Genomic DNA, 22,196 nt, shown 5'->3' on the forward strand with positions numbered 1-22,196 from the left:
TAGAAACAGCAGTGTGAAATTGACAGTATGCTTCTTCCCATGAAGTTCTTCATAGTAGCTGTGAAAATGACCAGTCTTGTCAGTTAGCACTCTGCTGCTACTTGGAATAGTCAATAGCAATAGAGTGAAATTGGAGCTGGCTGCACACTCAGAAAGCAGTCTTAGAGTCACATTAGGAAAGGTTCCCTTTCAATCATGTAGGCTAGCAACTTGCATATTAAAAATGTAAGATTAGATTCTGCAAAAACCAAAAGCTAAAGCCCTCCTCACTTGGAAAGGTATCTTACTCTGCTTTGGCAATTGAATGAGTAGATATTTAAAATCTTGTTTTATTGCTTAACTGATTTAGTCTGTATTATAATTAGCTGGTAATTAGAGATTTTCTTTAATGTTATACTGTAGTTCTTTCAAGCTCCAAGAATATCAGTCTGGCATATTTAAAATTTACCTACAAAAAATTCACCACTAAAATTTACCTAAAATGTGAGTTTGAGAGATGTGATAGACATGGAAAAATTAAAGTAGAAAAATTAGAACCGTTATTACTGCATAGCTCCTCCTCAGCTGCGCAGCTTCCCATTCATTCCCACACAGGGCAGTGATGGGGAAAGATCTCTCCCCAAGCCCTGACATGGCCATGGTCTGGGGGTCAGGATCCCCTTCCTGCTGGCCCTAGCACCGAGCTGCCCTGTACTGGTGGACAGGAGCCTCTCCCCACCAGCCCAAACAGGAAGCTGCCCAGGTAAGCCTGAGCCCAACCTCCTACCCCACCTGAGGATCCCCCAGTCCTGAGCACTCTCCTGCACCCCATAGCCCTCATCACTGACTAGCCCAAAGCCTGCACCCCAAGCCCTAAACCCCTCCCCAAACCTGGAGCCCCCTTGTACCCAAAAGCCCTCATGTCCATCTTACCCCAGACCTGCTTTCTAACCTTCTGTCTCATAGCCCTGAGCCCCTCAATCCCACTCTAGAGCCCACACTCTCAGATGGAGCCATCATACTCCTGTACCCCAACCCTCTGTCGCAGGCCTGATTCCACTCCCACACTCAGAAGGTCTTGGCCCCACTCCTGCAACATGAATTTTGTGACCTCAACAAGAAAATTCATTCCACTCAGTGGAAAAATTGAAGGGAATTCTGTATTACAGCTCTGTGTTTTTCTACCTAATGTAGTAATATAAGCTTCATGATAAAACATGGAACCAGTGGAATAAATGTGTTGCAAATAAAGTTGGAACTGAGCAGAGTTGCTATAGCAATAATCAATGAAATATAATCTGTGCCCAGATTGTTCTTGACCTGTGATGGCTTCACTGGCTCTCAACTTGTGCCGTGGCAACCTCCTGACTTTTATTTCCAGAGAGAAACTTATTTTCTCCCCATTTTATATGGGAGGAGGAGTTTGACTCTCTCACTCAAGCTGAATTATAGTCAGATCTCCTCTTCCTATGCCTAATTAGGGCTTCCTGGTGAGACATGTGCTTTTCTTGATTTTAAGGCAGCCAAGTGTAAATGTATTCAGCAGTTGATAGGGTTGGGTTTTTCTGTGAGCATCTCTTGCCCACTTTTAGAGCTGGTAAGATCCTGTAGGTATTGCTTTCCCTTTTCTTTCCTGCCTTCTCAGCAAAGGACCCAAACTTATGATTATATGTCCCCTTCATTCCATGGGACCAGGACCATAGCCGGGGCTAGAAGTTCTTTAGTTGTAATAGTCTAGAAAAAACATGATCATAGAACAAGGAGCCAGAATGTCTTGAGTTCTAATCTCTGCTCTCTCATGAACTGCTGTGGTTTGGGACAAGTTTTCATCTTCAGTATTCTTCACAATAAAAGTAGGGTAATACAGGCAGTCCCCGACTTACGCGGATTTGACTTACGTTGGATCCGCACTTACGAATGGGGCTTTCTCGCCCCAGAGCTCGCAAGCTGCTCTGGTGCCCCTGGTCTGCTGGAGACCGTCTCCAGCAGACCAGGGGCACCGGGCGGGTTCCTGCGCTTCTGAGGCTTTGCCAGAGCAAAGCCTCAGAAGCGCGGGGACCTGCCGCTGCTGCCGCTTCAGTCCGGGTGCCTGTAGTCTGCTGGGGACGGTCCCCAGCAGACCACAGGCACCGGGACTGGAGCTGCAGCCGCGGGGGGGTCCCGCGCCTCTGAGACTTTGCCAGAGCAAAGCCTCAGAGGCGCGGCACCCCGCTGCTGCTGCGGCGCTGCTCCCGGTGTCCCTGGTCTGCTGGGGGGGGCGCGGCTAGTGTGCCCCCCCCCCCCCCAGCAGACCAGGCTTTTGTTTTGGACCCTGGAGCAGAGCAGCTGGGGCGCTGCTGATTGGTCCTGCAGCGCTGCTCTGGGCACTACTGGACCAACCCGGCAGCACCCCAGCTGCTCTGCCCCAGGTCCTGATTCAGCCGCTGCTGGTCAGTTTCAGCAGTGGCTGAATCAGGACGCCTGGGGCAGAGCAGCTGGGGTGCTGCTGGGTTGGTCCAGTAGCACCGAGGAGTGGTGCTACTGGAGCAACCCAGCAGCACCCCAGCTGCTCTGCCCCAGGCGTCCCCAAGTCAGCCGCTGCTGAAACTGACCAGCGCTGACTACAGGAAGCCCGAGGCAGAGTTGCTCTGCCCCAGGCTTCCTGGAATCAGCTGCTGATCAGTTTCAGCAGCAGCTGGCTTGGGGTTCTTAAGTTGAATCTGTATGTAAGTCAGAACTGGCGGTCAGTTTCAGCAGCGGCTGAATCTGGACGCCAGTTCCGACTTACATACAGATTCAACTTAACAAACCTACAGTCCCTATCATGTACGTAACCCGGGGACTGCCTGTACTTACCTCAGATTGCTTAGCTAAGGAATGATTGTGAAGCTCTTTGACGATGGAAAGTGATGTTGAAAGCCAGAACTTTAAGTGTTAAACTTGCTCTTAGTTGATGATCTTTCAGTGAGAGTTGTGTATCATCTCAATTTTGCACATGTAAAATCTGATTCTCAGAGATAAGTGACATTCCAAAGCCTATGGAGTGAGTCTGTGTCATATTTGAGACAGCAACATCTTTTCCCCTGCTTGGTTCTAAGGCCTCTGGACTATGTTTACCTCTTGAAATGAACGCTTGTACAGTACTTGAGGATTCAAAGTGCATTGTTAGTATTAAAGTGGTTATTTTTCCTGACTTCCTTTAATTTAATTTTTCTTTTTTTCTAGATAAAGCGTGGAGTTCCAGATGTCAAGTTTTAATTATTTTATATAATTTTTTAAACAAATATGGATTGAAACAATTTTATATGGGGAAGGGAAATGAAAATGGAACTACTTGGAACAGACTGAAATTCCCTAGGCCATGGGTGTGAGAGGGGCCCAATCAGCCTTATTTTAATTATCAGTTGCATTCTGGAGTTTTAACAGAATTTTCTGAAAACTTCCAAGTCTCACGTCCCCCCAGCCAGGCATTTTGTAGAGACCGTCACTACAGAAAGGATTTGAAATTCAATTTTGTTGATAAAAATCAGGTGGAAACTAGACCTGTTGAAGAGTTTGGGGTGTCATACAAAAGGAAACAAATAGGAAGAGGTTGAAAACGCACACGCCAACTGAATTCCTTCTCCAACCCCTCCTTTCAAAGGGAAGGATTTACAGCTCAACCTGGCACCAGCTGTTAGCCGGCTTTAGCCGTCAAGCGAGAAATAAATAAAATTAAACAACCACCGCTACGCAATCTCTCCCTGATTTCACCAGGAACTGAGTATCTCTTCGACTGCCTTGAGTGAAGGGAAGGCAAGAACCAAGCAGTGTGAAGGAAAACAAGCACATTTTTTCAGGATAACCCTGTTCCCCTGAGCTGTGACTGGAGAGAACTGCTGGACACCAGGAACAGACTATAAAGGAGAGGAGACTGCCTTGGGATTTTGGTGTGGTTTTTTTTCAAAGAAATCTAATGGCAGCCTGTTGCTGAGTTGGCCACCTTTCCAGGAGCAATCACCAGGGTGGGAAGGACTTCTGGAACTTGGCTTGCCTCCATGTGCTGCAGAGCTCTGCAATTTTCACTTACCGCTTTCCCCACCCTAACTTATAAAATCTTTGCCTCCACTTTGGAAGCCAGCATTTGCCACAGGCTGCGTGGGGAGCTATTACTTACACCTGTAGTTTAGCTGCTCCCAGCTGTTGTGTTACTAACAGCAGATTGAATTGGAATTTGGTTTCCCATTTTATTTTTTAAATGTCCTTCTGTACATCCCCAAACTTTCAGGGGACAGCGTAAACTCCCTTGGCTGTGTCTCCCTCCAGAGACCGGTGTGGATTTTTCCTCTGGATTGTTTCCTCCTGCACCATTTGGAATATTCTCAAAGTATATTTCAGGAAGTTGGATAACTGTTTACCTTCACGACTACTTCTGCCCCCTTCCTCTTTCCTTCCCTTCTTAAGGTCCCCTCCCCCTTTTCGTGTCCATTCTGACTCCAGTTGCGCCTGGGCTATGCTGCAGGGCGGATCCCCCACCAGAGCTCCAACATGCCAGCAGCATCTGGAAAGAGGTTCAAACCCAGCAAATACGTCCCGGTCTCAGCTGCTGCCATCTTTTTAGTGGGAGCCACCACTCTCTTCTTCGCATTCACGTGAGTTGTAAATAGTTTGCCACGTGTGGGGAGTTGGGCCTGCTGACAAAGTGACTCAGGGCTACCTAAGATATCAAATTGGCTCCATACTCTATTATGACTGAGCAGAGAAGTTAAATCTGGGCAGCGGGAGAAATGAGGTGACTTGACACAACTTAGTCTCTTGTCAGGAGTCTCTTGTCAGGAGCCTGCTGAAGAAATGGGTGGGATGCTGCTTTTTCAAGTCTAAAGTCTCAGCTCTGCGTTTGTGCTTTAGGTGTCAGAGTGGCCCTCAACTTGGTTCAAATATGTTGTAGTTGGCTTTTCCAGTCAAGCTGAAGTCAGAGGAAATGGTACATGGTGAATCCTATCCAGTTGCCAAAGCAAAGTGCCTTGTAGCTGTTGAATCACAATTTTCTGCTTCTTGCTGTCTTTGGACATTTGGAATTAACACACAAGCCTTAACCCAGGGATCCTGTCACATCATCCTGTTTGAAGGATGGCCTTTGTATCTGGGATGAAACTGAAACAGTTTTCATGTACTGGGGATAACCAAAGCCACAAGCAGTTTGTTGGATCTGGGAAGGAAATTAGGAATACGTGTGTGTGAATTATTCAGAGTTAAGAAAATTGACTCGGAAGCTACAAGAAAAAGTCCCAAGGAGTAATGTTCTTTGACCCTCTTACAACCCCTCCCCATCTGGTTCGCTTACTGCAATTGATCTCAGATTTTATCTTAAGGTGGTGTGCGGTGTTGAGTATCTCTGGAATCAAACTTGATGTACCTGTGAGTTTGGGGAATAACCATGTCAGAGGTTGATGAGGAAGGGTGTGTCAGATCAGTGTTTTTTCAACCAGTGGTATGAATACTCTTGGGGTACTTGAGAGAAGTGTGGGGGGGTACATAAACACAGCTGAAATTTGGAGAAAACTGAATTTTTGTTTTAAGTTTTATAGTGCTTTATTATTGTACTTTTACACCCAAAAATTTCACTGCCCTCTCGGCTGTGATTAAGTTGTTTAAACAAATGTGTTGCAATGGTAGAAAAAAATTCTCTGAAAACTGTTGGTACTTTTTTTTTTTTTAAGGGGATACTTTATTTAAAAAAAAAAAAAAAAAAAAAGGTTGAGAAACACTGTGGTAGATAATCATGCTGGATACTGTTAGGCATGGGAGCACACTGAGAGATAATAGAGCCAGTTGATGTGACATGGCTAGGGGAAGCAGTGATGTCACCGGAGAATCATGCCCTTAGCTGTGAGGGGCTTTGGACTGTAGTGAGCATCAACACTCTCTCAGGTGGGGTAAATAGCTTTCTTTTTCATCCTTATTTGGGGCAGAGCTGACTAAGTTCTAGATCGTGGTGGGCAAAAGGGTCTCCGTGGGCTGGATCTGGCCTGCCAAGTGGGTGGATCCAGCCCACAGAGGCCCTGCTGCTCCCACGCCCCCAAGCCAATTAGGGCCTGGGTGCGGGGAAGTGCATGAAGCCTTCTCCACTCTGTCCCCATCCTGTGAGCAGCACGCGGCGCTTCCAAGTGCCGTGCACAGGATGGGGGCAAAACAGGGAAGGCTTTGTGCGCTTCCCCGCTCCCAGGCCTTAATTGGCTGGGGGGTGGGGTAGCACACACCTCCTCCTGCCCTGCTAGGAGCACATGGCACTTTGAAGCAGAGAGTGGAGCAGGCTTCATGTGCCCCGCCCCCAGGCCAATCAGGGCCTGTGGGGTCAGGGGGAGGGAAGCTGCGTGAAGCTCCCTTTGTCCTGCCCCGGCCCAGTGAGTAGCCCAGCACTTCCAAGTGTCACATGGTCCTCACAGGGCAAGAGGAAGCTTCCCACACTTCCAATCATGGTCTGGGGGTAGGGTGGCCCAGGGCTACTTCAAAAATTTTTGATGTGGCCACTGGGCAAAAATTATTGCCCAACCCTGTTCTAGATTCAGTGGTGTGTATGCGGAATAAGACTTCAAGTCCTGGAAAGGACCTGGCTTCTGTAAGCTGTTGCTGTTCTCAACTCATCTCCCGTTCTTGGAAGAGTATCTTGATTCCAAGCTGTGCAAATTAGACCCAGCACCGCATTGAGTAGCGCAGGTGCCCTTGTCCTTTAAGATTCTGGGTATTACCCTGCATATAGGGTGTGGTTGTAGCTCTGCTAAATACTAGGGTATGAGAGGGTGTCTAACTCATTCAATAAAACAGCAGTGCACATGTGACTTCTAAGGGATTAAAGCTAGCACAGTGAGTGGGGAGGAGGGAGTGACCTGTGTGCTGGAGAGGCTCAGTGTCAAAGCAATGAAAGATTGCTTCTCTGCTGAAGCTCCTGTACTATTCAAGCCACTCTTAGGTTTTCCCTCCAGTGCCTGCTGGTAACCACATGTGGGGGGGGTTCTGGAAGTGTTAGAATTTTCACAGTATTGGAAATATCCTGATTTTTGGTGTGAAGTGAAATTTTGCCAGTGTTAGGGCATGATCCCATCGTACAGGAGAAGAGGAAAGATCTTTGGGTGCTCAAACGCCTACTTTTTCTCAAGGTGGACTTTTAAATTAATTTCCCTCTGGTTGGCCAGCTAGCCCCATTTCTGGCTTTAATCTTGCTGAGACTTGAGAATAGATCCTTTTCTTTTTCAGCATCTGTGGAGTGGGGGGGAAGTGGTTGTGAAACTTCACATACTGTGCAAAGATTAATCAGGTACTCAGGATAGACAGGGCTTAAGCATACCAAATATAGACTAGTCAAGACTAGTGCAGAAGAGACATGGCCCTTTAGAACCTACCAAATTCAGGTGGAGTCAACTGTCAACCAAGCTCTTCTTCCCCTTCTTGCCTGGTTGGATGTTGCCCTTCCTCTTTTAGAGACCTCTTTTCTCGGTGGCTCTCAAACTAGCTGCTCTTTGTGGAGCATATCTACCAGATGGAATAAGTGGGATGCTGCAGCATGCTCATGCCTCTGGGGATGGAGGGGCAGCTGAGAGAAGTACTTTGCTCAGTTCATGAGTTGACTTGCCATTGCTGAGTCTTTTATTAAGCCTTGGGCAAGAATTGTCCATACTGGGTGTTACCTGAACCCTGGCTTTGAACTGGAGGAGTCACTAATATTCTCTGGCAAAGGATTGATTAGTGCTCGGGGAAACATCTTTGATGAGATGGTGAGGTGTTGATTGTTCAACTGGGGAGTGGAAAGAGAAGGGCAGGGCGTGGGGTTTTTCATCCTTGCTACTTCATCATAAAACTGTAGAGTTGAAAGGCTGGAGAGCACCCATATATCGGGGTGGGAAGGATAATGCTGGTTTGATTGTTTCCTAGTGTGATTTGTGGAGACTGACTTTTTGTCCAGTAGCCCTCAGAATTACCAGCACAGGAACTCAAGATATCTATTAGATCAGTATATCCACTTTGACTCAGATGCTGAAGAGTGAAGGAAGACAACACCTTTACCATTTTGGGTTGTAAAATGTCACACCCCCCCCCCCCCCGACATGTAAGTTGATTGGTGCCAGCCTGGTGTATGCAAAAGGGGGAAAATGAGGGGTGGCATCCCAGATTTGTATTTCTTTCCATGAGCTGTCATTCATGGCATTTCCATGCTGGGATACGATGCACAGCGCGTTTTCCCCATCATTGTGATGTGCAGTATCTCACAATAGAGCAGAAGGCTATAAATGGAGGACAAAGGGAAACAGTCTCCACCAATCTGAGCCAGCAGCTGGACAGCTGTGAAAAATCACTGAGTAGAAAAGTAAGCTCCCCTCTCCTCCTAGGTCATCTTATCATAGGGCTGCAAGCTGCAAAGCCTTGTTGCGATTACTTAAACACCTGCACCGTTGAGCAGGTTTGTTCAGGATGGAAGTGCCTGGGCAGTCACTTAATTGTAGGCCAGTTGAAGTTGTTTAACCTACTTTACAGTGTCAAATTAAAACTCAAAGGAGGCTCCCTTTGTCAGGCAGGAGCACAGCCCGGAGAAGCCAAAACAGTGCATGGCCAGTCAGATTGAGGGCTGGGTTATATTGTTTCCTTCAGTTCTGAAGCGGAGTCTCTTCTTGAGCCTTTTGGAGTGGGAATGGGGTGGAAAAGAACATATAAAATCAGATTTGCATCCTTACTCATTTGATAACAATCACTGAAATTGAATAATTGTCCTGTTATTTCCCCTCCTGTCACTGTGAGCTGTCTGATTTGGGACTACAGACTAGGGATGTTAAGAAGTAGTCGACAAGCAAATGCTTATCGGATAGTCAACAAGATAGTTGACTAGTTGCCCCCCCCCCCCTTCATTACTAGTGAATTAAACCGTACTTAACATCCTTACTACAGATAGGTACCTCTTCCTTCTGGTTTTCCTAGACCAAGAGTGGGGAACATTTTTTTTTCAGGTCAGAGGCCACTGACCCACAGATAGATCAAACGGGTGGGGCCATACACAAGTGAGAAGCACAACAAACCCCCAACTGATCAGAGACATTCACTCATGCATCTTGGGGTGCCAGGGTTCTCTTTGCACTCCAGCTGCGTGGTGGGGGGCCCCAAGGCTTCGGGTTTCCCCCCCCAGGGCCAGAATGTTGTGGGGGCCCCTAGGCTCTGGAATGAAGCCATAAATGAGGAGTTCAGTGTATGGCAGGAGGCTACTGGGGAGAGGGCTGTGGTGGGGGTGCAGGGTTTGGGCAGCTGGTAGGATGCAGGAGTGGGATGGGGGGGAGGGGTCTGGGCAGCAGGGGGGCTAGAGTGGGATGCAGGAGGGGATTGTGTGCCTAACTGGTGCAGCTCCCAGGGGGATACTGGTGACTCCACATCACCCTACACTTTCTATTACCTTCCCTCTCATTGGTTGCAATTCCTGGCCAACGGGAGGTGGAGTCTGGAAGCAGCATAAGGGCTGAGCTTCCCTGAGCTACATTTTTCCCTCCCTCCCCTCCCAAAGAAGAGCAGCATGCAGAATAGTGATGTGACTAGTCGATTAACCAATCAGCCTCGGCAGCCCGGCTCTTAGTATATTAAAGCTGCAGAGCTGCAAAAGGGGTAACTCCTGGACCCAGGGTGAGCTGGGACTGAGCCGGGCTTGCTCAGGCCCAGCGCGTGCCTGGGACCTACCCCCACTGTGGCTCTGTAGTTTAAATGTAGTAGGAGCCAGGCTGCCTGCGTGCACAGCTCTTACTACATTTAAACTGCACAGCGGGGGTAGGTCTTGGACTCATCGCAAGCCTGGACTGAACGCTTCTTCCCTTATTGATTGATCTATACACGATAGAATTTTTATCGCCTACGTGATTAGGGAATTACCCACCTCTTAATATACTTAGCACAGAACTGCTTCCTCCCCCATACACGGCAGAGCTCACAAGCTGGATGTGGCTGTCAGCTTTCCTTGATCTGACGCCTGAGGTTCCCTTCCCCCACACTGCAGCAGTGAGCTGGCACTCTGGCCACTTGAGGGGAGCACTGAAACTTGGTGACCCTCCCCCCCCCTGCATGGTTGGAGTGCCAGCGCCAGCTTGTCTTGCTCCAGTTAGTGGGGAGCTCCAAGCTTTGTGGGTCAGATCAAGGCCAGCTGCCATCCAGATACAACCCACCAGTTGGGCTGTAGATTCCCCAAGCCTGTCTTAGCTAGTGACAGCAGCAATTAGGTGATGCTGGTGTATGTCTGGTATGGTTCAGTTTTCTTTCTCCGCAGCCTGTGTGGTCAGGCGAGAGAGCAGCCCGTTCCCAAACTGCCTCCAGTATGACTGCTTATTGCCTTGTTTAATGCTGGGTTGCTTGCAAGCATTGGCACTAAAGGATTTGATTTGGAAATCATACATAGTTACACGGAGTTAAATAAATAGAGATGAAGAGAAAAAAGTAGGTTCGATGTAAAGACATCCAGATCCCTCATTGGCCTGTAATAACATTCCTCAGTAATGGGGTGTGAGAATTGGCCTGGGCCTGAGTTTTTATTTACTCTACCTGCATGGCTGTTCTTGAGAACTTTCATCTGAAGTGGGTTGTACCCACGCAAGCTCATGATACCATCTACATGTTTTGTTAGTCTTTAAGGCACTGCTAGACTATTCCTTGTTGAAAACTTCGTAATTTTGTGGCCTGTGTATTTCCTTCAATGCATCTTTCCAGCATATAAATTGTGCTGCTCATTGGTCCATCTGAGACCTGACCTAGGAATTTCAAGCCTTAATTGAGTCCATTTTAATGTATGGACTTAATTAAGAGAAGTATCGAGTTAATTAGGGCCGTGGGCCACTGTTCAGAAGAGGCTGAGTAAACAGAATTGGCCTGAGAATAAAAAAGGAAGTGGGGTGTGTTCCCCATTCTCCTCTTGGAAGGAGAAGCTGTGGATTTGTAGTGTGGTCTTCTCTTAAACATTTCCTATAATTTAGTCCAGAGGAAAGCCCTTTGGTGTCTCCTTGCCCATTTCTTTCTCTTCCCTTCACATTCTCCTGGGCCTGCTCCCAATGCATATTAGGTCACTGCTCCCGAGTTTCAGTAAATCTAGTTTTCACTGGCTTTCCCTTTTGAAGAAATTTGGCTATCCATGTAATCTCACCTTTCACAGAGGCTGCCTAATGTCCAACTCCAATTTGTCTCTTTGCTCGAATTTATCCCAGAATTCCCTGCTGTTCTCCATCCTGCTCCATAATTAAGCCAATTAAATTGCAGCACAACTGCTCACCTCCCCAAACAAGCTGCCATCTTTTGTTTTAGTCTGTACCAAAAAAGCAACCATTGATTTCTCTCCCCTCATCCCCTGTCCTTTCTTGGATACTCCCCATTTTTTTCCTCTTAAGGGTATTCTGCAGACAGAAAAGCAGCATCCAAATGCAAGTGTGGGCTTCAGGTTTTGGCTTGCTGTATCGTTCCTGTAGTTCGAAAGCATCAGAGAGCCAGACACCAAGAAAAGCTCCATCTCGGGAGATGAGATAGAATATAGTCTTTTGTACTGAGGGCTCCAGCTCCATTTCAGTCAGGGATGGTAAATGGAGTATGGATCCTCTGGGGCCCTAGCCAAACCTGTCCAAGATCAGTTGCGATGGAAATACATCTGTTCATAGCTATGTGATGCCTGTTTGAAATGAATTGAAGAGTGTGTAGGGTGCAGGGATGGCAATCAGCCCACCTTCCTGTTGGTGCTCTCTTCAAGTGAGCTTATTCCTGTGATACTTGAGTGCTTTACAGGTTTGTTAAAGAGAATATGGACATCTGTTTTTCACTTGGTTTATTGGGTGCATTTTGGTGGCATTATTTTGGGCAGGCTGGTTTGTAATGGATATTTTATTTTGTTTGAAAGGTGCTGAGGTTTGAGTTTGCCTGATTACTGAGTAGACTCAGTCTCTGACAGTCACATGAGTCCATATCACAAACACTGGCATTGATTTTTCCATTTGTCAGTTTCAGCTGAGAAGCCAAGGACTGAATGGGCCATGGAAACTTAAGTTCCCTTTCCAGGGCAGGAAATTGGAGCTTGCCTCTGCCTCATGAGGGTGGATGGGCAATGGCAAAAGTAAAGCAGGAAGGGTGGAGTAGGGACATAGTGATTTGATTTGCCTGGAATTGGGTTTGAAGCATTGTGTGTGTTAATGTCAGGGCTCCCCAGTGGCTCTGTTACAGGGGGTCTGAGCAGATGACCCTAGCTGGATTGTACCCCTTGCAGTCATAACAATATTCATCCAGCCATGAGGAGCTCTGGAGGGCTATTTTCAATGAAGTTTTAGTGAGAAACAGGAAAGAAACAATTTCCCTAAACTACGTGGGCAAAATTCTCTGAACTACGTGGAGAATCTCTGCACCATCACAATCAGCCAGGTAAAATGCAGGACAATGTAGCACTTTAAAGACTAACAAGATGGTTTATTAGATGATGAGCTTTCGTGGGCCAGACCCACGAAAGCTCATCATCTAATAAACCATCTTGTTAGTCTTTAAAGTGCTACATTGTCCTGCATTTTGCTTCAGCTACCCCCAGACTAACGCGGCTACATTTCTATCACTAATCAGCCAGGTGAATGTGATAATGCCAACAGCATCTGCTCAGAGTTCAGCTCCAGAGTTAGAAGTGGAGGGTTGTTTTCTGTGGAGCGTGTCTCTCCTAGGGGAAAGTGAAATAGCTGCAGAAGTTGGGGGAGGGGAAGGGCTTTGGAAGATGAGACTGAGCTGTGCTGTAACTGCTATTTTGGGGGGTGAGAGGAAGATCTGGCTGCATTAGAGTATGGGCTATGGAGTAACTGGTTTTCCCAGTGTGATCAGAAGAGAAACTCTCTGCCTTAGCTCCCAAGGTGTGACTCAGTTTGCCTGGCGGGCTGGAACCATTGAGTTTCCAAGCACTCTGTTATCCATGATGGAAAGGCAAGTGTCAACAGCTCCTCTGAAAATCAGCTGCTTTATCTCTAAACTTAAGAGCATACTCAGTGGAGTTCCCTGGAATTCAAATGGTCACTGTGCTGCTATGTTGGGAACCCCACCTTCCCTGGTCTGGTGTAGACTATGAGCCATGGAAACATTTGCTGTCTTTGCTGCCTCTCCTAAGGCCTGTTGTGACTCAGTGTAGGAAATCCAGTCCGGCTAGGAGCATGCAAGGCAGGAATGCATTGCCTGAACTTCAGCTAATGAGGCTTCCTTCCCACATCAGTCTAAGCCTCTGATCTGTGACAAGCAAATGGAACTTGCCTAGGACTTATCTCTTGGTGCTTCTTTTCACTGTGTTGGGAAGTGGAGTATGGGAACTCAGTCACTAGTGTCTGGTATGCAAATCTTTCTTTGCCTGGAGGACGAAGGCTGGAACAATTGGCTGGTAGGATCTACAGTTGGCACTAGTGTCAGGCTTCATATTTCCTAGAAGAATGGATTTCAGGTGTCCAGAGCACTTAGAGGCTGGTAATATGAATCCTGGTCCAAGCAAACTGGGGTGCAGGTTCCACAACATAAAGCCTGGGCATGGGAGTGCTGACATTAGTGCCCTAGGGCGGGGTCCCCCCGCTTTCAGAGGCGGTGAGACTCTTTTTCATGTTAGTGAATTGCAGTGTAGCTTCCGCTGCCCGTGGGTGGCACACGTGTGACTTGTGTCACTAGTGTGCTGTGCAGGAACAGGGCTTGCTGTGGCTGGAGTCCAAGAACACACTATTCTGGGGCTTGGATCCTACAGATCTGTAAGAGGTTTTTTTTCCTCCTTGTGGATCCTGGGTATCTCTGAGCCTTGGCTCAGTTCCTAAACTCCTGCTCTGAAATTCCAGGCTGGAATGGCATTGAATCCCTCGCCTGCCGTTCTGGGTATAAAGTTCACTGTGTGCCAAATTGTCTTCGTTTGGCAGCTTGCCTGCTTGGTGGGCTATAACTAGACTTGATATGAGAGGGTGTAGGCTTTCCCCAGGGCAGGTAGGGGAGCTGGGGGAGCTGGTGCTGTGCAGTCACTTTCCTGTTCTCTGAACTACATGGAGAAGAATGTACAGTGGAGGCTGTAAACACCCAAAACCCTCTTAAAATGGTTAAAACGGTTCCTCACCTAAATGCTTGTTAGGGACACTCCAAGCCCCATTAAGCATTGGGGAGGAGGATAAACTAAATAACTATCATTGATTCTGATGCACTGGGATCTCCATTTGGGCTGCTTTGTTTTCTCATCCAGCTCTTTCCTGAGCATCCATCGCTGTCTCCTTCCATCAGTGGCTCTTAGAAACTCAACTGCTCCTCCCTGAAATGTCCAGGGGAGGGACTTTACTCCTTGCTTGGGTTGGAATGTACCATTTGTACTGGAATGCCCCATGAGGGAGGGGGTTGTCTGTCATTCATTCCCCTCTTTGGCTCAGGGACAGTACATCTCCATGCTGGAAAATTGGTTGCTTGCTCTATTGGCATGGTGAGGGAGGGAGATGGCATGGAAGGTTCAGCTTTCCTATTAGAGGATAAAGTTCCTTTGCCCCAGATGCATCCTGCAGCTCTGCATGGCCTCTTAGCTTGCAAAGGCCCAGCTTTCCATGTGAATATTTGGGTTTTTTCGCTCATTCACTGTTTGGAGACTTCTCATGCAAAGTGAGGTAACTGGGACCCAGTGGCAAAGGCCGAATGGCTCTCCCTGACTGTTCCCCTCCTCTCAGAAAACGTGAATGGGGCTTTACTTTCGGTTTAAGGGAAGAGAGTTTTGCTCTTGGAGATGGGAGAGCCATTCCAAAATGTTAAGTGTTACCCACACATCTGTCTCTTCTCCTTTTGCTAGTGTTTCCCTTTCCTCCCCAGTTCTTAACCTGATCCTCTTATTCAGTTCCCTCCCCCTCCCAGTTGTTGCCCTCCCAGAATGCCTCCATTTCCTTTCCTGTTCAGCAAAGGGAAGAGGTAGGGAGTTGGGCAAAATTCCAACAATAGCTAATAGTCACTCTGAGCCGTAAAATCACAGGGGTGGCGTCTGGGGGGACTCAGCCCTGCACTTTCTCTCCGTGCAAGAATCCATCTCACCACAGTCAGCTACTACTAAGCACCTCCCTGTGGTAGGAGAGAGGAGAGGGAACTGCCCTAAATATGGGGGCTGCCTTGTAGGGAGGAGACCAAATTTACTCCCACAAAGGCCATAATAGCCACCTTGTGAGTAGAGGGACCAGCCCATCTCCTTCCTCGGACTCGCCTGCGTGGATCTGCTCGGGGAGTTGAAGTCTCAACCCCCGCCCTAGACTGCGGAGAGCTAAGAGGGTTTAGTGCTCTGGCCCTCCAGAGTGGAGAAAGTGTGAGGGGTTCCCACAATCGCTGACCTTGAAGCCTTGACTTCACAGCCGAGCGAGTATATTGCTGCTGTTGGAGTCTTGCCCAGCTTCCTCTCTGTCCAGCTGCTCCATGCTATGCATCACTAGGGCTTTCACAGCTCCATGGAGCCGCTGGCAGTCCTGGAATTAACTGACTGAGGACACCGCAGTGAGAGTGACTCCTTCAGTGCTTATAGCTTGGCTGTTTGCAGTCTCCCTTCAGTTGCCTTGGAGGTGGCTTTTCCTCTGTGAAGGTAAAGCCTGAAGGAGTGAAGTTCAGCTGCCTTTGCAATGTCCTTGAGTAGATAGCCATTCCACCCCATGTGCTGTCTCTGTATCTCTCCGGATGGATGAATAGAATCCTCTCCCCTCTGCCAGTCGCTCCAGATCGAGACACACTTTCTTTTCCCTCTGGCAGGGGGGATGCTGTGCCCCTCGGGGGCCTCAGAGTGCTGGGGATGCTTATTCATTTGCAAAAATACCAGCAGAGAGAAACATCATTCCCCGAATCCCTTGAATGCTTTTCTAACCAGGCTGCACTCCCTTGTGGGCTGGTACCATGCAGTTCAGCTCACGAGGCACATTTTGAGTGGCAGGAAATGGGCAGCTAGTACAGAGCATGAGGCTCAGTTGCTGTGTGTAACTGTCTGCTGAGGTGGATTGTAGTGTCAGTTCGCTCTGCTAGCCCGGTCAGTGTGCCTGGCGCTGCGTAATCTACAAAGTAAGATGCAGCCCTAAGGAGCTGTGGAGGCTAACCTGAGCAGATGAGATGGTTCCAGGTACAGAGATGGGAGAATGGCTAGATGTCCCGAGTGCCAATGAGATAAGATAATTTTTGAGAGCGGCTTAATGCTGAAAGATACAAAGTTAGAGGAGGAATTTGGCCAACAAAAGGGTGCCCGGGAAGCAGCTCCAGGCATTGGGATCAGTGAGGCGGGAAGGCGGCTTGGGCGGAGGCTGAGCAGTGCAGAGCTTTGAGGGAGAAGGGAGTGAGTGGGGAGAGGCGCAGGATTTGGGGGTTGATATGGTCTGAGCTGTGGCAGAAGAGTATTTGTAGCCACCCTAGGAAGGTGTGCTTCAGAAGCATGTTGATGATTGCTCCTTGTCTGCTGGCTCCTCGCAAGGCTTCTGGAGTTCTGCTTCATGTGACAGTCCTGTAGGAACAGAAAGGATTGAAAGCCACCCCTCTTTAATCCCTTTCTTGTACTGGCATAAAACAACTAAACCTTGGGCAGAGTCAGTATGGTGTAAGGCAGCTTGGGTACTCACGCCACAGCCACACACAAGCCAAGCCTGATGCTGTTGTTTGGGCACACAACAAAACCTGCTTGGGGTGGGATTGTGACACCAGGCTGCCTCAGTTTCACTTCACACAGCCTGTGTAGTAAATTGTTCCTGGACTCTGTCCTGTGCTTAATGGGCAGTACTTAGCTTTGTACCTCTGCCATACTTTGCAAGTATTAGAGGATTTGGCTTTCTCCTTCCCTGCCCCTTGTGTGAAGCGGATGGGGAAACCCGCAAGGGAAGTGATTGCCTAAGATACCTAGCAGGTCCATGGCAGCATGGAACCACACCCAGGAGCAGGGCTGTAGCCGTGCCAGAACGTTCCAGTATGCAATTGAGCACCTTTTCAAGGAGCTGGAATGGCGTTCCAACATTTCTGCTAGTCCTGGGCCAGGCAGTTCTTTCCCTCCTGGGCTGCCAGAGCATCCTTTGAATCAGGAGCTGGACCCAGATAGAGGACATTTGGCAATGGGTCATCAGGCGGGGAAACTGAGATGCTACATACAGGACCAAGCAAGGAAACAAGAGGGCCTGGAGCTGCTGGGAGCCAAGTAGTAGGACCACCCAGATAGCAGATACTTTTGAGGACCAGGATCTGGGCACAGGTTATGGGGTAGGATGGGACGTGCTTTTTGGGGAGTCACCCTAGGCCGCCTCAAAGTCCTCTGTCCCATCTTACTTCCAGCACTCTCCCTGCACTTCCCACCGCCTTGTGTTCTGTTCCAGCACTTCCTCTTGCTGGCAGCGCCACTGCCCAGGAGCCCTGACACAGTCTTGTGCACTTGGTCCCTTGTCCCTCCTCATGCATTGCTGTTGTACCAGCCAAAGGAACTGTCGGGTTCTCTATCTCGGTGTCCCACTCCAGCTACACCAGCTCTGGAGCATCGCTCCTCTGCTTACGCAAAGGCCTGGGGCACTCTGGCCTGTTCAGTCAGTGCCAGTCACCGCACCGCCAGAGAGGGTGAGTGCGGAAGTGAGAGCCTGGCTGGTGCCTGAAAATGTTGGGAAATACGCTGACCTGGATGCAGGCTCCCTGCCCAGAGCATGGCTGGAGAGACTGAGGGAATTAATTGGGTTAATTACCAGGTGGGAAATCAGCAAGCTGTTCCAATGCCACCTCCAGTGGGTGCAGCCAAAGTGCCTGCCTGCCTGCCTGCCTGCCTGCTCATACTCTGGACAGCCCCTCATCTCCCTTTGCCTCCCTGCCCCCCCCCCTTCCCCTCTCCCACCCACTTTGGAAACTGCATGCCAGGGCACGTGTGTGCAGCTGCTCCTCCCTTGGCTTCCAGGACCATCATATATTGTTACCTCTCCCTTGCTTCTCTGCATCTGGCTCCTCTTCCTACCAGTCTCGTCCAGGGCATGCGCCGCCTTCCAGGCACTCCCAGAACAGGCCCCATTAACAGAGCGCATGTGCAAGCACAGCATAAATGGTAGTGCCTGCTTCCTCAAGCACTGGGGCCTCCAGTCTGTGGCCTGTCTAGCCAGAGTCCCTCTGCTGCAACTATGAATTGTGAGTTAAGTTCTGGTGACTTTGGGATGGGAACATCTGTCCATGGAGCCGTGCAAATGGCTGCGATGGTTCTAACTACATCCCTGCTTCAGCAGCATGATGGGAAACACAAGTGGGATAGGAACAATTTAGGCTGAATTTTTTGCCAGGGGCCACTTTGGAAATGTTTGAAGTGGCCCTGGGCTGCACAGGAAGGGGCGGGGCATCGAGCAGAAGGGGCGGGGCCAAGATATTTCCAGGTTCCTTGCCCCCCACACAACTATTGGACTGGGGGTGAGGGAATGCCTTTGCCCCCACCCCACATTCCCCCAAGGTGCCCATGCCCCTGGCGTGGGAGGAGATTTCCCTTGCTCCCCTGCCCCTAGGCCAGTTAGGGCCTGGGGGTGGGAGAGTGCGCGAAGCCGCCTCCGCTCTCCTCTCCTCCTCCTCCTTCTCCCTCCCCGCAAGCAGTGTGTGGCGCTTCACATGCTCCCCTTCCCCCAAGCTCTGATTGACCTGGGGGCAGGGGAGCAGCAGGGCCTTGGCGGGCTGGATCCGCCTGCTTGGAGGCCCTTTTGCCCACTTCTGCAATATGCCCTTCAGTGGGCTTGTTGGTTTCTGGCTGGCTTGGACTTGCTGCTCCACAACCCCACCTGTGACACACTTGTGCCAGAGAGTCCCCCATAGCTTGGATTGGATTGGAAATCGTGCCCTAAAACAGACTGAGTCTGTTTCTTCAGTTCTCCAAGCCCTCCCCTCTTCCCCAGCAGCCCTGCCTGCTAGCCTGTCCCCTGGTGCCATTGGGTGATGGCTTGCCTCTTGCGGGGCCTGGTCAGTAGGTGTTGGCATTTGGACATGCTCTTCCCCTGTGTCAGGCCCATCTCACACTTCAGGTTTGATTAGCAGAGCCAGGGTGTGACTGCTGCTGCCCCGCCTGCCCTTCACTGGAGACTGCCTGTGCTCCCACTGACCTGCATGCAAGAAGAGGATGGTCTGAAATGGGCTTTGCTGTCCCTCTGAAGGGACTGGAATGACAGTGTTTGGGAGCAGAGGGGCTGGAAGTGGAACAGTGAGCAGTAGGGCAGGCCATCCCTGCTCAGTCTAGTGAGTGCCCCACAAATGCTGCCTGAGACTCGGCGGCTGCTGTGGATTACCCTAGTCACACCATATGTCATCCTCTACAGTCAGCCCTGCACTCTGTCTCCATGCTCCTGCTGCCTAAATCCCTCTGTGTTATTGCAGGGCTCTGGCGGGGGGAGAGGGACAGATGCTGCCCTAGATCTGCAGGATTAAACTCCCAGCAGCAAAAGCAGATTAGGGTATTACACCGGCGCCTTCCAGGGGGAAGCCCACTGTCTCCTGAGCCAGGCCCTTCCAGGGGCGGGGCTGGAGGTACGGTGATTCCCCTGGTAGCGTGCGCCATTTCTGACACCCCCCTCAGAGCCCTCCTGGTATTCTGGAGGAGCTGTTAGCTAGCTAGCTAGCCAGCCAGCAGTGAGTGGGGCACTCTGTCTAGAATGAGGGGCACCTGATCCCTATTTCCCCCATAGCAATCTTGCTCTCCCACGCTATGTATGCTCACAGAGCTGGAGAGTGGGTGGTGTCATGTTTTGAAGGGATCACACCATAACATCACTTGCACTGCAGTATGCAATCCTACCTGCAGTAACTCCTGCTTGTCCGGTCCCACAGCCCCCAGCGCTTTCAGTCCTGCCCCACCCTCACCCGCTCTGCCACTCCACCTACATCCTGGCCTGCAGCACTGACATGTAGCTTTAGGCATGTAAGAGCCCTTTGCTGTATGGAGCCTGGTTAATTCCAGTGGGTCTGTGTGTCATGGTGGGAATTCCAGAAATAAGTCTGGAACTTCCTTATCACGGTCTGCCCTGTTTGGCCCACCGGGCTTAGCAATAGCAGAGTACTAAGGCATTGTAGATCTCACACTAGACACCCGTGTTCCCCCTCCTTTTCCCACCCATGTGCAGGATGAATTTTGTTCTCTGCACCAGTATGGAGGTGATGTGTGACACTTGATTATCCAGGCAGGTAACAAAGTTCATGTGGGCAGGGGTAGGGCTGAGGGGTTCCGGAGAGAGGGGTGGGGCTGGGACTGAGGAGCTCAGGGCTGGCTCCTGGGGTTAGAATGCAGGAGGATTGAGGCCTGTGACCTCTGGGAAGGGGTGAGGTGTTTGGGGCACATGCTGCCCTGGGACTACAGTGTGGGGAGAGGACTCCTCTGAGCTCTCTTCAGCAGCACCTGGGTTGGGGGGAGGGGCGATTCTTCTCCAGTTGTGGCAGGTCCGTGCTGGGGCTGGGGACCTCTCACCCATTTCATTATTTGCATGACCGTGGCACATACAGGCTCTAGCCAGGGACCACTGAGCTAAGCCCTGCATATTAGTTATTAGGAGTATTCCAGTAGCCCCGAGGCGCCCCAGCCTTGGGCCAGAGCACCCTTGGGCTGGATGCTGTGTGACCACAGACCACAAAGGGCCCTCCCCAGCATTCCACTCTGACCCCATCCTCTGCCGTAACTAGTGACCTTCGTTCCCCAAACTCTCCCGTCCTCCTGAATGCCTCTCCCCACCCCCCGAGGGCGCTGAGGAGCAGACAGTGATCTGCTGTGTCCCCTGCTTCCCACCACGGGCCGGCGGCATTTGGGAGCCTTAGCCGACTGTCCCGGCGTTCAGGTGTAAGGCTCTCTCTTTCTTTCACTTGGACATTCTGCTTGGCTGCTTTCTGCTCCACAGGTGCTTCCCCTCCTGTAACCTGGTCTCCTTGCCTGTGTTGTGGGGCCATGTATTTTCTCTGGGTTGGTCTCTGTGTGTGGAGCTGCTGGTCAGACTGGCTTGTCCTGTTTCTCTGCCTTGTTATCTAGTTTGCCTTGATGAGTTGGTTCATTCAAGGCTCCATCTGTCTGGGCCCCAGTGCTGTAGAGTCTGAGTCTCTCACTGTATGTACCCACACCCCGTGTGAGGCAGAGCAGTGTCGTTAACCCCATTGTAAGCTGGGAAACTGAGGTACGGAGAGGCCATGTGAAGTCTTTGACAGAGCACTATTTGAACCCAACTCTTCTAAGTTTTAGGATGGAGCCCTAATCACTAGTCCTCCTTCCTTGGATGCAGACTGGGGCCCAGCTAGGCCCTACACAGCTGGACAGAGCCATCGTTTAACTGTTGGGGGTGACCACTTTGTATTGGAGGGGGCCTTTGTGATGGGTTGGAAGGGGAGGATGGTTCTTCACTCTCCCTTTCCAGTAGATTTTCCCGAGCTGGTCAGAGGGGCCCAGCAGAATGTTTCCCTCATGTGCCTACTGCTAATCACTTCCCTTCCTGGACTCTGGGTGTGTCTAGACTACAGGGTTTTGTCGACAAAAGTGGACTTTTGTCGACAAAACTATACCTGCATCCACACTGCCTTTGAGTTATGTCGACATAACGTTGACAAAACTCAGCAGTTTTGTCGACATATGTAAACCTCGTTCTACGAGGAATAACGCCTTTTGTTGACAGAGTTCTGTAGACAGAAGGTGTTATTGCATCTACGCTGTCTTTTGCATCCACACTGTTATGTCGACAAAGCAGCTTGCTTTGTCGACAGAACTGGATGTAGTCTAGATACTCTTTGTCGACAGCATCTGTCGACAAAGCCCTGTAGTCTAGACGTACCCTCTGGGTTCCCCATGCCCAGTTGCTACTGTTCAGAGTGTGGAGGGTACATGCTGGATTTCAAAGCAAGCTGCTCTCAGGAGAGGTTATTGGTATGAGTTTCTATACCAGCCAGCTCCAGCAGGAGGTGGTGCTCCGTGGAACAAGGTTAGGATCTAGCGAGGGGCTTGAGGCCCAAAACACAGGTCAGTCCTATTGGGCTTTGTTTCTGTCCCAGAGGAACGGCCCATCAGTTCTGTCTTCAAGCGCTGGTTGTCTCTTGGACATATCCCTGCCCTGGTGAGAAGGTGGCAGACCCGCTTCCAAGCAAACCTCTGGCAGCTCAGGGAAGGGTTAACAGCCGTGTGTTGGGAATTCTTTGGCTCCTGTGGTTTCTAAGCTTCCCTGGGGAGTGTGAATCCCCTGCTCCAGGGTTGGCCCATTGGGACATCTGACCCCCCCGTTTGCAGGACCAGGGGTGGGATGTGGACTTCCACTTTG

At 50.0% G+C, this 22,196-nt stretch overlaps 1 protein-coding gene across 3 annotated transcripts in view; it reads left to right on the forward strand.

Annotated features, from left to right (window-relative positions):
• Positions 1-22,196, forward strand: part of ZDHHC5 (zDHHC palmitoyltransferase 5) — a 43,328-nt gene that overhangs the window by 11,443 nt on the left and 9,689 nt on the right. For 2 of the 3 annotated variants that reach the window (XM_075928614.1, XM_075928613.1), the window contains one exon: positions 3,184-4,589. In XM_075928614.1, coding sequence (XP_075784729.1) covers positions 4,486-4,589 — 104 coding nt within the window. In that variant the 5' untranslated portion in view covers positions 3,184-4,485. Of the gene's footprint in view, positions 1-3,183; positions 4,590-4,644; positions 5,356-22,196 lie in introns of those variants that run through there. The other variant, XM_075928615.1, reaches the window with a different exon arrangement.

This window comes from Pelodiscus sinensis, chromosome 4, assembly GCF_049634645.1.
Source record: "Pelodiscus sinensis isolate JC-2024 chromosome 4, ASM4963464v1, whole genome shotgun sequence".
Taxonomy (NCBI): domain Eukaryota; kingdom Metazoa; phylum Chordata; order Testudines; family Trionychidae; genus Pelodiscus; species Pelodiscus sinensis.